The sequence below is a fragment of the Bison bison genome, unplaced genomic scaffold, assembly GCF_000754665.1.
Source record: "Bison bison bison isolate TAMUID 2011002044 unplaced genomic scaffold, Bison_UMD1.0 scf7180017864040, whole genome shotgun sequence".
Lineage (NCBI taxonomy): Eukaryota > Metazoa > Chordata > Mammalia > Artiodactyla > Bovidae > Bison > Bison bison.
The window spans coordinates 6515418-6530918 of NW_011494612.1; the positions used below are offsets into that span (position 1 = coordinate 6515418).

At 38.7% G+C, this 15501-nt stretch overlaps 1 protein-coding gene across 1 annotated transcript in view; it reads right to left on the bottom strand.

Annotated features, from left to right (window-relative positions):
• Positions 1-2745: 2745 nt before the first annotated feature.
• NCEH1 (neutral cholesterol ester hydrolase 1) overlaps positions 2746-15501 on the bottom strand; it is a 42518-nt gene continuing 29762 nt past the window's right edge. The window contains exons 4-5 of the mRNA XM_010835267.1: positions 8626-8797; positions 2746-6694 (exon numbers count right to left, since the gene is read on the bottom strand). Coding sequence (XP_010833569.1) covers positions 6077-6694; positions 8626-8797 — 790 coding nt within the window. The 3' untranslated portion in view covers positions 2746-6076. The remainder of the gene's footprint in view (positions 6695-8625; positions 8798-15501) is intronic.

Below are 15501 nucleotides of genomic sequence, written 5' to 3' on the forward strand. Positions count from 1 at the left end.
GGGGGGGGGGGGAAGCGCGGAGAACAGAAACAAACAAATTTTTGTCTTAAGAGTAAATAAGCAAATATATATATAATGGCACCAGGCATAATTTTCAGTCAGTTCAGTTCAGTTGCTCAGTCCTGTCCGACTCTTTGCAACCCCATGAACCACAGCAAGCCAGGCCTCCCTGTCTATCACCAACTCCTGGAGTCCACCCAAACCCATGTCCATTGAGTCGGTGACGGCATCCAGACATCTCATCCTCTGTCGTCCCCTTCTCCTCATGCCCTCAATCTTTTCCAGCATCAGGGTCTTTTCAAATGAGTCAGCTCTTTGCATCAGGTGGCCTAAGTATTGGGAGTTTCAGCTTCAACATCAGTCCTTCCAATGAACACCCAGGACTGATCTCCTTTAGCATGGACTGGTTGGATCTCCTTGCAGTCCATGGGACTCTCAAGAGTCTTCTCCAACACTACAGTTTGAAAGCATCAATTCTTCGGCGCTCTGCTTTCTTTATAGTCTAACTCTCACATCCATACATGACTACTGGAAAAACTATAGCCTTGACTAGACAGACCTTTGCTGACAAAGTGGTGTCTCTGCTTTTTAATATGCTGTCTAGGTTGGTCATAACTTTCCTTCCAATGAGTAAGCGTCTCTTAATTTCATGGCTGCAATCACCATCTGCAGTGATTTTGGAGCCCAGAAAAATAAAGTCTGCCACTGTTTCCACTGTTTCCCCATCTATTTCCCATGAAGTGATGGGACTGGATGCCATGATCTTAGTTTTCTGAATGTTGAGCTTTAAGCCAACTTTTTCACTCTCCTCTTTCACTTTCATCAAGAGGTTCTTTAGTTTTTCTTCACTTTCTGCCATAAGGGTGGGTCATTGAAAATAACATTGTGTTTTAATTGTGACAACATAAAAACATTCGTGCAGCAAATATTTATTGAGTCATTATTCCATGAGAGGCACTGTGTCACGCACTGAAGTTATAGAATTGATGCCGACATGACCCTGCATCAAGGATCCCACAGTCTTGTGAGGAAGTCAGATGCACTAACTGGCTATCATCTGCTATGTGTTGAGTGCAAAATAGGGCCAGAGGAGAGATCTCTAAATACCCCAAGGAGGGAGGAGTTAGGACAGGCTTCCTGGAGCAGACTGGCAAAGGAAGACAAGGAAAGGCAAGGGCAAGTGTAGAGAAGAGTACTAGGTAAGAGAAACATGGTGTGCGTGCACAAGTGTACGTTGGTGTTGGCTGACTGCAGCCTAGCACCACATATAGGGCTTGCCCAGGAATGATGCTGTATGACAGCACTTCTCAGCTCTTTTGGTCTCATAATTTTCTTATATTTATAAAAACTACTGAGGACCCCAAACAGCTGTTGTTCCTATGAACTTTATTGATGTTTACTGTATTAGAAATTAAAACGGAGACATTTTAAACATATTGGATTAGCTAGAAATTCATTTGGGTTTTTCTATAACATCTTAAACAAAATTTCTGGCTAACTCAATAGTTAATAATGTACTTAGTTATTACATGTTACCTTAAGCTATATCCTATGGGGGAAAAAAATTACTAAATTTTCCAAACACAAACAAGTGAGAAGTGTGGCATTGTTTTATGTGTTTACAAAACTTTTTAATGTCTGGCCTAACAGGAGCCATCTGGATTCTCATATTTGCCTCCACAGTCCATATATTAAACCACTGCATGTCAAGTAGCAACTGGAAAACTCTACTCTTATGAAAGAAAAACAGTAACAAATAGCTAGTCTGGGTAGAAAGTCTATGTGAGAAGATGGAGCTCTCAATCTGAAATATCTGGGAGGAACATTCCAAACAAGACACAAAATGTCACCAGCCTCTCTCTCTAATGACAAAATGCTGGTGCTGAGTGACAGGGCTGAGCAATACATGTATGCCTACTGTAAATCATATTTACATTTCCAACCTCTGAAATCATGGGAATGTCGCGCTGATATCAGTATCTTCTAGATGTTTAAATAAGGGATCTGTTGGAAAATATGAGATTTTTTAAAATGGGGGATTAAAAAAGAAAGATCACAAGAAAAAGCAATACTAAAACACATACAGTGCATTTTAAATGCCCCAAAGGAGAACTTTAAATGCCCCAAAGGAACCATTAGTGGATCCCACCAGCAAAATATAGCCACCCACCAGAGGTTTTGTTGGAGAGGATGAAAATAACTCTAATTGAATCGGAAAATCTAATTTATCCACATGTATGTGACCATTTAGAACCAAATCAAACAATTTATTTTGAAAAAAATTTTTTTGTTAATTCCTATGATTTTGAAGTAAACTGAGCATAACAAACTCAATCATGAAATTATTAGCTTTACTTGTAATGTCAGGGTTAGTGTGAAAACTTGCCTTCAGTGGTATCAATACTTCTTTGGTTGAACTTGTTCAAATACAAATTCATATGCACTGTGATACACCTCTAATGTGTATTGAAAGTCCTCAGATTGTTACAGGGTCTGCCTAGTGCCTAGTTTTTATGACTATTCTAGCCAGTTCAAGGCAGGTTTCCAGTATGAGCAGCACATACTATATCCAGACATGAAATGAATGCCATAAAGGAGGCCACTGAGCCCTTCTCAGTAACTGAAAGGGAGCTGGAGGACTCCAGGGGGTGAAGATTTGCGCAGCATTGTGGCTAGGGACCTGGGGTATGGAGAGAAAGGGAGATGGGAACCAGAAAATGAATGAGGGGAAGTGAAATAGGCACATTTCCAGACAGAGACAGTTTATTTACAAACATGAATCAAAACAGATTTATACTTTCCTAACTCCACAGTGGATTTTCGTCTTACAAAAGTAGATTGGCTACCAAAATCCTTCATAAAATCTGCCTTCCCCTTTGCAGTGAGAAATAAGCAAAAAGTCAAAGGTTAAAAGATCATGCACAAAATATTATATTCCCAAATATAATTATACAAGTCTTTAACTTCTTCACAAATCAATGATAAAAGATTAACTAACTTATACTTCACTATATTTTGTAGCACAGATTTTTTTCATCATATATTTATGTTCACATTTCACAAACATTATAAAAAGACTGTCCACTTCTTTTCTTAAAATGGGAAAACAAAGCCATAACACTTAAAAAATTCAATTTGCAGAGCATAAACTTTTTTTTATAAGAACAGAACTTAAACTCATTTCAAACCAAAATATCTTCAACATAAACTCTGTATGTTTCCCAAAGGAATTCTTAGCGCTCAGATTTTGGTTGGTTTAGCCTGTCTTGTGGGCTTCCCTGGTGACTCAGTGGTAAAGAATCTATCTGTCACTGCAGGAGATGTGGGTTCAATCCCTGGGTCAGGAAGATCCCCTGGAGGAAATGGTTACCCACTCCAGTATTGTTGCCTGGGAAATCCCATGGACAGAGGAGCCTGGTTGGCTATAGTCCACGGGGTCACAAAAAGAGTTGGACATGACTTAGCGATTAAACAGCAATAAGCCTCTCTTGCATCTAGTGGTTCTTGTGTATCATGATTCCCAATTATTATCCCAAGGAAAACTTCAAGCAAGGTGGGATACTGTGTAAGTCATTATCACATACATAAAGGCTTTATTTTTGACCTTGTCACATGGCTTGCAGGATCTTAGTTCCCTGACCAGAGATCAAACCCAGGCCAAGGCAGTGAAAGGGCCAAATTGTAACCATTGGACCACCATGGAATTCCCAATATAAGCTTTAATGAAACTTGAGATGCTTCAAGTTTCATTCATTCAAGTCTCAAGAAAAAGACCCCCTTTTTCTTTCACTCCCTCTTTTCATCTGAGAGAGCCCTTTGGAGACCTAGAAGGGCTGGATTTATTGTCTGTAGTTACTACAAAATTTGGCTCACAACTTTGGGGGGAAATGCCGTTTTAAGGAATTTTGTGCATGTATTATATTTTCTTTGTTTCCCTAGAGATGGATAACCTCAAAATAAGATCCAAATATTGGTTCCTTCAAATGATGTAAAAAAGAATAGTATTATATGAGGAGGTTAGCTATCATAGAATAAGAACTAAAGTTCAAGTTTTTTAGGAAAAAAAAAAACTGATCTTGCATATGTCTGTGTATATGAAATAATGACCTACAAAACAAAACACTGTTGAAGAAGAAGCCAATACAATTTGCCAGTCTGACAAAATGGTTGGAATGTATAATTGGAAGATACCTCATAAAGTTGTTCAATTCTCTGATTTTAGAGGACAGGCAAAAAAGGCCCAGAGATGGTAAATGACTTGCCTGAGTCCATTAGCAGGTTAATCTGTATGATTATTTTTATACACACAGGCACACACACATATAATCACTGTTGCATTTACTTCCGTACATAAAATGCTTGTAACTTAAATAATAAATGAATAATAAATATGCAGATTCTCATTTGTTATTTCATCCTCATAAGTAGGAAATACCTATCTTCCAAATGAGTAAAAAGGCTCTACTTTCTTTCCACTGGTGAATTTACTGTATCAAGGCTTGGCTGTATGTCTGCTTTCTGCAGTGCCTGAAAAAAGCACAGATTGGAGCAGTAGGAAGAGTGGCAGGAAGGAGCAAAAACATAGTCAAGTCGAATCAGAATTGGAGCTTCTTTCGGTGCCAAGGATGTCCCACTGGCAGTGAAGGCTTCACATGAAATGAAACTTGGTCTACTGCAACTTCAGACCTAGCTGGAAGGTGATAATGAAGGGTATCACCACAAGAGTATGAAGTAGCTCCTCCAACCACAGAGAGCAGAAATGATCAGTGCGTATCTCATCTAAGTTACTGAACTATGAACTTAGATGACTTTACTAGGTGTAATCATAGTGTCTAATTATTTTAATTTGTTATGCATATAAACATCAAAATATTTAGGCTTTATATTCAATATATAATAATATTAATAGCTATTTTACCTCTTTCCATAAAATTATTTGTGGATATAATTCTAAAGTCACTTTTTTAAACCTTAAGGTAGTTTTTTTTTTTAAAAAAAACATCATTATCTTTAATATTCTTTACTGACTTTATCTTGAAAAATCTTGTCTAGCTATATATATATTAACATTAAATAACTTAAAAAAATAAATGATACATTATATATACCAAAATAGCCCCATTTTAAAGCTACACAAGTGAAAAGGTTGAGTTTTCAAGAATAAACTAGACCCTCTAAAGGCATTTTTCATATTTTTAATATTAAATGTATCTTCTTCTCTGACTATGCCAACTATATACACACTATTCTTAGTAACTTATGTCAGATGTAGCCATTATGAAAACATTGGGTTGGTTCACTTGTCTATTTTTACTTGTTTTGTAAAGGAACATTTATTCTAAATCTAAATAAATTTGCTCCCAGATCTCCCCCAGGGAGATGGCATAACCAAAAAACAACGGTGTGCAGATATCCAGTGCATGCAACCTCATATTTTCTAATAATACTGGTAGAAAGTAACTTTCAAGTATTATCATAATCCAACTGGACTTATAGATAGCTATCATATAAATTAACACGGTAAAGGAAGAAAGTCATTTGAGAAACTTGTCCTTGCTAGAACAGCTTTGCCAAAATTCCCATAGGAAACAAAGCCACCCATCCATAAAGAACAGAGGGCATTTGGTACCCAGCACTGACCCTGAAGTACACATATTTAACACTGCTCTGAAATCAAAGTAAACTCTAGCAAGTTGAAGAAGAGCCCACATTTTCTTTACTCATTAAAGGTCATCCACAGTGGGTAGAATTTCTTCTAAAAAGAACTTGACGGAGGCAAGTCCCAAGCCGAATTCCAGCTCCTAACCCTGCTGTCTGTAGCTGTGGGCATTAGTAGCAATTTGGTTAAAACATGAACAGAGAGACTGGCCCACTTACAGAACAAGATTCAGATGTTTCTGCACTCATGTTACTCAAAAGCATTTCCTAAAATTAAATTAAAATGAAGTCTGCAGAGAATAGAGATTCCATAATTCATAAGTAATGAGAGGAAATTAGTCGACTAAAGAGTCAATGTCTTTCCAAAGCAGGTGTAGGTCGTCAGCAGGGGCTCAAGCTTTTCAGAAATCTCACTCCTTCACAGGTTTTGATCCAGCCACTTGATGTAACTATTCCTAGTCCGAATTCCCACTGAGAAGTTGGTTGGCCAGCTGGTGAAAATCATGCACCCGTGGAAGCCATCCTCAAAGTGATCCAAGGTCACCTCCACACCCGCACTCTCCAAACGCTTTGCATACATGATTCCGTCATCTCTTAGGACATCGTGCTCACAGGTTAGAATATAGGTCTTTGGGAGGTGCTGAAGGACCTCCTGGTCTGCGATGAGTGGGGCAGAGCGGGCATCCAGCAGCTGAGGGATCTCCTGGACAATCCTGGAGTTGCCAGTGGTCTGCATGACAGGCTTATAGTTCTTTGTGATGGAAGTGGGCAAAAGGGATGTCCAGTTTAGACGGGCCCTAAGGGCAGAAGCCTCATCCACATCCAGTGACGTGTGATTGTTGACTATCATTGCCTGGACAAAGTCATAGTTGCCGTTGAAGTAGTCCACCCAGTACTTCACCATGACATATCGGGGAAGAATAGGGGTGTTCATATTTTGCTGATAAGAGGGTGTATTAAAATCTAAAGCTTGAAGAACTGGATAAATTAAAGCTTGCACTTTGAGCTTGTTTTTTAGGTTGGTATCTTGATTAAACTGGAGAAGAAAAAGCAAACACATTATTTCATTTCACTTTGAATGGCCACCACCATCACCACCACTCTTCAAGCTGTTGGATATTTACTAAGAAAGGTGTGATGTTTGCAACTCATACTTTTGAGTGAACATTTCAAAAGTACGTGATCTCTTAGGTCTTTAAACACCCATCAACACTCTTTGTCTATCCTTTGGCATAATACTCATCATGCTGGGTGTTATGGATGGATAGTTTTGTATTCCCAAGAAAGGCCCAAAAGGCAGTGCCTTACTGGGGAGAAAAAACTAGTCTGACTCTTCCAGAGAACATGGGTATGAAAAGCTAAATGAACAGATGATGGGACTCCAAAGTCTTTTAATAGGACCTCAGGGTCTCTCCTCTGATGAGCCTAGAGTCCTCACGGTTGGTGAGAGGGAGGGAGTTTCAATCATGCTGGCAGTGCACCTTTCATTGTACTTCACGAGTGTGTGTCTGAGAGTGCAACTGAGATGGGAAGGTGACTGAACCCCTACCACTGCAGAACTCCATTCCCCCAGGTCTCCCTGCAATGCAAATATATTGCCTCATTTTGTAATTCTAGTGTCTAAAATGATATATTTTTTACATAACATCTAAAAGGCAGCTAACTAGGTCACTGTGTTTCACAGGCTACTAAACAATCTTCAAGATAACTTCAGCCAAACAATTTTGTTTCTCAACAGACTTTAGAACCCTATCTTGAGGAAAGATGAGTTGCTCTGTAAAAGCAGTTCTTAATACATGCCAATAACTGTACATACATCATCTCACTAAGTCCTGGCAACAGCCTTTCATTCAGATGGCACTATCTTCATTTTCCTGAGACTTGCCCAAAGCCGCACACCTCCCCTAGGGGGGCCTGGATTCCACCCAGTTCTGTCTGGTTTTAAAGCCCATGATTCTCTCTGCAGTGCACCAGGACATGTGGATAGCAAACCTACCAGTGCCAAGCAGAGAACTGAGTTCTTTAATTACAGTGAAAGAGAAGAAATCAGGACATCCCACAAATGAAAAGGCAGATGCTATTTGAGAATGCCAAAAGAAATTTGGAGGTAAGAAGACAAAAATGCTATTCTTAAATTATTTAACCCATTAGAAGAAAAAAAATGTACTTATCTTTGAATTTACACAGCTGCCCAAAATTTGGGATGCCATTAGAGCTAGACAGAATTTAACCAAGTAAAACTCAGTGAGTGAGTGAAGTCACTCAGTTGTGTCCGACTCTTTGTGACCCCATGGACTGTAGCCTACCAGGCTCCTCCGTCCATGGGATTTTCCAGGCAAGAATACTGGAGTGGGATGCCATTTCCTTCTCCAGGAGATCTTCCTGACCCAAGGATTGAACCCAGGTCTCCCGCATTGTAGGTCTAGTAGACGCTTTACTGTCTGAGCCACCAGGGAAGTCCCTGAAGTAAAACTCAGATTAACATATATTTTAACATTCAAAGTGCCTGAAGCACTTAACTTAAAAGTTAACATTTAACTTTTTCTATTAACAAACACTTTTAAATTTTTAAATTTGGCTCAAAGTTTAAGGAAACAATCTTAGCAATGGAAACATAAGCAAAAATACTCTGTTTTTCAAGTCCAACATGGAAAAGGAGCAGAGAAAACTTAATTTCCAGACATATCCCTGAGGGGCAAGGGTAGGATGCTAAAATGCTAGCTCTCTTCTCTCATTAATTGTAACCAGGGCCTTTCCAAAGACTCAGAGATGACACTTCTTTCAATGATCCATTTTCCTACTTCAGAAAGATCTCTGAGAAGTTTCCAAGTGCAGTCATCTCAATACCTTGGCCCCTGAGTAACCAGCCTACCCGGCTAGACCTTTGCCATACCTAGTGGACACGTGCTGTCTGCTGAACGTTAACATGCACCCTCCTTTCACCAGCACCTCAGGCATCTCTGTTACCTGTTGGCCCAGGGCAGCTGCCAAATTCCCACCAGCACTGTCACCAGAAATGCCGACTCTGCCTGGGTCAACTGAATACTTGTGTAAGACTTCTGGCTGCAGGAAGTACTTCGTGGCACGTACAACATCGTGAATTTGCTCAGGAAAATAAACCTTTGGAACTAGCCTATATCTGTGAAGAAAACACAAAGTCTTTACAGGCCTTTTAAAGGTTAAAGGGAAACTGGTTCTTTTGAAGCCATGAACAAACAAGTAAGGAATTATAATAAATATAAAAATAAACCATTTTCATATAATTCAAAAGCTTAGTTTAAAAAATGTAATGATTTTGTCATATATATATATAGCTGAGTTCCTTCGCTGTTCACCTGAAACCATCACAACATTGTTAATCAGCTAAACCCCAATACAAAATAAACAGTTTACCAAAAATACAATGATTTTGTAATAGTAATTTTTTCTATCAGTCATCAAACCAAACAAGCAAAACAAAAATCTACAGCTGTCACCAAGGAAGATAACAAAACTTTGAAGTAAAACGCAGATGTTGATTATTAAAATACCAAGAGAACCATAGCAGATTCTGCAATACTATTTCTGGAAATCAGTGTTCCATTCACAACACTTCTGGGTTAGAAGGTGACTCGGCAGCACTAACCACTTCATTGGTCTCATGTTTATCGAGCTTACATGGTATTTTTCATGACTTATGTGATAAATAAAATCGTACTCCAATAAAGAGGTCAGGCCTTCCTGACATTAAGCCCAAGCAATGTGTTTGCTCCTTGGAAGGTTGAAACTAAAATGTCAGCTGTCAGCCAGTAAAAGGGAAACCAAGTTTCCAGAAGGCCCATGGCAGGCCCTCTGGGACACTTCTGAGGCTTCTTCTACCACCTTACTTTTCAAGATTAGAGTCTCTTTGGGATTCTACTCTGTACACTTAGTTAAGACTGATATTCCCTAAGAGCCCCAAGAACCTTGGTTTTGTCAAATGCCCCTCTTGTAATGTCATCTTATGAATCCATTAGTAGTCTCAGCTTGGAGCATCCCAAGGTCTCCACCCTCCTTTCCTTGTTTATTATTTCTCACTCATCCTTTAAGTTTTACTTGAGAGTTTGCTTCCTCCAAGAAGCCTTCCTTGAGTATAACTCCACTTGCTTCTGGGGCTGAGCTGGCAACCATTCCTTGATAATTCTATGTGCTGGGGTATATTGCTGTTTATATTGCCTCATATTAGCATGACTTCTTTCTGTATTTCCTCTTAAGAGTGTGTTCTCTGATATCAGGGACTGTGTGTTTCCAGTGTATATTTATCAATGTGCTGAGCACACAATCATCCATCTAGTAAACCATTTTTGAGTATTAATATATCTTCATTTTGCAAATGAAACTGAGGCATAGAAAGCTATTTAACTTGTAAAATAAATCAAACACCAATCAAAATAAGGTAGGATAGAAACCAATTAATTAAAATCTAATAATAGTTAATACTCAAGTCCTTTGATTTCAAATTTATAATTAGCATATTTATTCTCAGAAATTAGTTTTTTCTATACTACTCTACATAGGCCATTCATTTCCCCCATCTAAATTACAGATATATAGTTAATTAAATATCTTGACATTCTGGGAATTCCCTGGTAGTCTGCTGGTTAGGATGTCATGCTTCCATTTCAGGGAGCAAAGGTTCAATCCTTGGTCAGGGAACTAAAATCCCAAAAGCTACACAGTGCAGCCACCAAAAAAATCTTGACATTCTGTGCAGACACAGATCAACAACACAGACACAATCAGATAAACAAATATTTGTGAAAGACTTGATAAATAGTGAATGTATGTCTTGGTCTTTCAGGAATTATGACATTTTAAAACATAAAATGCAATAAGAAATCCCCTTAGTGGTTGCCCTGTAACAGATAAAATAAGTTTTCTAATTTCTTTTCTACTTTTCCATCTGTGATGATCAAGTAATCATCTGAAATTATTTTTCTCCAGGTGATTTTCACAGTGCCTTAGTGAAGCTCCCACATCTTTGGTTCATTTATTAATAACGGGTGATAGAAGTAGGAGTACACCACTTTGTCCAATAGGTGGAGTCATCTCATATGAGTCTATTTACCATCAGTTCTGGGATGAGGTTTCAATTTTTTAATTTCATTATTACCAAATGGAATTCTTAATTCTTTCAATGAAATAAGAATAAATGCACTTTATGACTCAAGGTATGAAAATAAAGGCTGTTTTGTCTCAGAAAGATGCCAGACAGCATGAGAGGCTGTTTTCCTGGTGGCCCAGGGGGTGAGAACATATTTTGTTATGTTCTGAACATACATGTGAATCAAATGTTCAGATGTTGTTTCACAAAAGATCTTAGTGACTTTTGAACCAAGAGGAACTTATAATCTAAAAAACATTCTATTGCCTCAAATCTTATGAGTTGATTAATGGCTCTAAGTTGCTTCAATCGCGTCCAACTCTTTGTGACTTCACAGACTGTACCCTGCCAGGCTCCTCTGTACATAGGATTCTCTAGGCAATACTTGAGGGGGTTGCCATTTCCTCCTCCAGAGTTGATTAATAACTGGCTCAAGCAACAGAGTAAACAACCTAGTCCTCTTGGTTTCCTTGGTCAGTCTCCTAAACTGCTCCTCCCCTTATCTTTGTTCATTCTGGAAACATTCTCTAGTTTTAGACACCAAGAAAGGATACTATTTTCACAGACTGAAGAATGCAGTGAAACTAGATATTTCTGAGGTCACCTAGTGTAAGATGAGCCTTCAAAGTAGCTCAGAATTGACCTGAGAAGCATCACAATAGTTCTGTAATAGCATTACAGACACAGAAAACTGAGAGTCAGGAGGAAATTTATGAGTGGTATACTCAAAGAAAGCATGCATAGATACATGTATCTATGCTTTTGCTCAAGGCTGTGTCCCTGCAAAGTACTCAAAGAGGATTCCGCCTTTTCCCTCCCCAGTTGTATTGAGTTAAAGCACCTGATGAATTTGTGGCAAATACAGTCTCAATTTGCCTAACTCAGTGAAGGATAGATGACTCTGCAGTGTTTAGCTTCTGTCTACCTATTACACCACGTGCCTCCTACCAGAAGAACAAAATTTGGTGTAAACTTGAGAATGAGGTTTACTCAGTTTAACGAATATGTACACTCTACAAAAATTAACTTTTTCCTGCTCACCAGGTGCTCTACAGAGGTTTCACTCAAATCTCAGAGCGAATCTGTGGGTTTAAGGGTGTGAACATGCAGCTCAAAGGGGATGCATAACCAGCCTACAACAGCTAGTAAGTGGCAAAGCTACAATCCAAATTTATACCCCACATGCCTCATCCTTTTAAAATATTCTCATTCTTCAAAACCCGCAGACTTCAAATGTACCTGTGTGTTCTTATTACCTCGTCAAAGCAGTAAATTCTCAAAACTGTAGATTTCTCACATCCCAGAACTTCTCTCATGATTTCAATGTTTTTGTGATATTCTCAAAACAAATCACCTGAGACAGCGTCTGGCCCATGGTACATCTTTAATTATCCATACATGATAAATCTTTAAATAAATTTAATAATTTAATAATGATATTTTTATTCATCCCAAACAAAATTTTAATTTTTATACCTTTTATGTGTAAAATCTGTCATTATAGCAGCAGTGTTATAGTAGGGGAAATATTAAGCCATATACCTTTAAAGACATTAAAAAAAGAAATTGTTCCTTAATCACCTACTCTTCAGGCACATCTCCAAGGGCTGTCTGTAGGCCCTGCATAGCTCAGAGTTTCTCAGCTCTGTATGCACTTTAGGATAATCTTGGGAGATTTATAAAAAACAAAACATTGAGGTTTGAGCTCCTCTACAAAACATTCCATTTGATCTGAGGTGGGGCCCAACATATCCGTATTTGAAGAAAAAGTCCTCCAAGTGATGCCAGGGTTCTGAAATATCACTGAATCCAGCCGTACCATCAGTATCCTCTGAACACATCTTCCTGTTCCTGTTCCCAAAGCATTGATCCCTCTCTCCATCCCATGTGCCCTTCACCCAGCAATTCCATATCAAATGTTCCCATTCTTTAAATCTCATCTCAAATGCAGCTTCCTCCATGAAAACTTCTAAGAGCCTGGCCAAATGCAGCTCTCCTTTTTTGGAGCCCTCAAAGTCTCTCTTACAATAAGTCATAACAGACATGCCAGCTTCTAGGAATAGACAGAAAGTCATAATTATGTACTAAAGTGGTCCAGGTATAAGCAGTGCCATTTCCACAATCTATTAATTCATTACCTACTTTATCAGTGAGCAGAGAGATGGAGCAATGCTCAGAAAGACTGACAAACTCCTTAAGTCAAAGGCAGATACATGAGTCCAGAGTTGAGGAGGGATGACTCTGGAAGTGGAATCCCTGAGTGACACTAGTGTTCTGAGAGTGTTATAAAGTGCATTATTCCTCAAAATAACCTGGCCTGGAAACACCAGGACAGCCTTCTGCAGTGGGCAAGGACACTGAGTTCTATTCATGCAGTGCCAGGCGGGTGAAAGGTACACATGATATTCTGGAACGAAATTCTACTCCTGTTTGATTCAAGAGGAAGACAAAATCACATTGCTTTTTTGCCCTCTGCCCCCACCTTTTTTTCCCCCTTTTTACTGTCTCCCAAGAAGAGCTCAAGAGATTCATCTTGAGAACTTGAAAAATGTTAATATTTTGCTCAGTTTTAAAGAACCTGTATGTTTAGCAGGGGTTATCTGAAACAAATCAACGATTACACTCTTACTGTGCTGTTTGAGGGAGACAACTCCAGAGGAAGAATCTGTTTATTCTTCTAATAAGTAAAGCTTCCTTTCCTTTAGAAGAATATATAATAAAATTTAAAATAAAATTATGAAACACTGTGAATAGATAATTGTTTCTCTTTTCATTTGTGCAATAATGTTTGTGCATAAAGGTTGAGGAAGCATTTTCCTTTCTGTTTCTTCTCTCAAAATTGCCTCCAGAGATAGCTTTGACTATCAGTCATTCAGCAAGGGAGAGCTGAGCTTAACAAAAACTTGGTTGATTGGACAATAAGTACATTCAAAAGAACTGACAGATGTCAGGATGTATCACCAAAATCCTAGGAGTGACTGATCCTAGAATTATGATCCATTCAAACAATGTGATTCCCTAATGCTGTTTACAAGTTAAGGCTTCTCTATGGACACAGCTGGGAGATTCCCAGCCTCCCTTCCCCCATTCAGATACAAACCTTGCCTTTAACCTCAAGGGGCGCTGAAGAGCCAAGCAGTCCCTCAGGGGGCCACTGGAGCCCAAGTAGGCTTGGTGCAAAGTCCCTCTGACCTACTTTCTCTGTGATTTCAGAAGTTAAACTGAGCTTTGGGCTCAGGTGTGGGTGGAACTAAGCTTCCCTACCTTACTGCTTGTTTACAGCACAGGCTTTCTGTACAGCTTCACCCTCCTCCCTACAAATTCTAAAAGGCCTAAACCACAAGAGAGAAACCAGTGGATTTTTTTTTTTTTAAGTCAAAAACAGAGTCAAGAAGACTTTACCTTAATATGTCTAAAAAGGAGACATTCATTAGTTAATGATTGTTAAGGATCTAAAACAACCTACTTTTTAAAAAGAAGCCACAATATCTTTCTGTAGCATTAAACTGTTTGTAACACTGGCCTTTAGGTTTGCTAATACAGTGGCCTGGACTGAGTAAAAAGAAAGTTTGGGACAAATCTTCCCTTTCTTAGAGGGAACCCTCAAGAATTCAGTCTGCCCACCTCCCGGGGCTGCCTGAGTCAGGGTGATACGTGAGGATTTCTCCACTCAGGACAGGGAGGAAGAGCAGGAAAAGGAGCAGAGGGCAAGTCACAGTGAGGTGACTGTCACATCGTGTCTTTCACAGTATCTTGTTTGAACAACTATCAACATGTATGTCTCATTGTGCCTCCGAGAAGCTTTGTGATTTTGTCAGCTTGCACTCATCTAATCTTATGTATGAGGAAAACAGAGTCATAAAAGTCCCATTGCTTATAACTCTGTTAGCAGCAGACCAAGATACACATTCCAGCTTCCTTTCTGTCTACTGAGCAACATTCCTCTTTACAGCTCTGTCAAGTTTTAAGTTCTCTGTGCATAGTGCTACCTGATATTTGGTGGATGGGAAAAGGTCTCCATCAACACAAAATAGAAAGTGTGAGTGTAGCAAAGACTTAAGCAAAACACAACTTGAAACCATTTTTCACAACCAAAAAAGCTAGAATTTAATAATATCCAGCATAATAATACTTTGTTATTATCTTACATTTTATCTTTTTGTAGTTGAAGTACAATGACCACACAATATTATATTGTATGTACAACATACTGATTTGACATTTATATATATTATGACATGATGACTACAATAAGTCTAGTTACCATTTGTCACCATACATAGTTAATACAATATTGCTGACTATATTCCCCATGCTGTACACTAGCATCTTATCTTTCAAAAAAATTAAATATTCCTTCTCCCTGATGTTTTATGGTTTTAGTATTGTGTTTCATTATATAAACTGTAGTTAAACTACACTGAAGTTTATGAAAATAAGCTTATAAACATAAACTTCCCTCCCAGATTATGTAAATGAGGATACATCCATGTATTTTTGATATTATAAGGTGAACTCTTTCATTTACTTCACAAATACTTAATGTGCTGCTGCTGCTGCTAAGTCGCGTCAGTCGTGTCCGACTCGGTGTGACCCCATGGACGGCAGCCCACCAGGCTCCCCTGTCCCTGGGATTCTCCAGGCAAGAATACTGGAGACTTATTGTGCAATTATGTGTAAAAATAGCATAGCGTTATTGAAGCTACTGAATAGAAGTCATG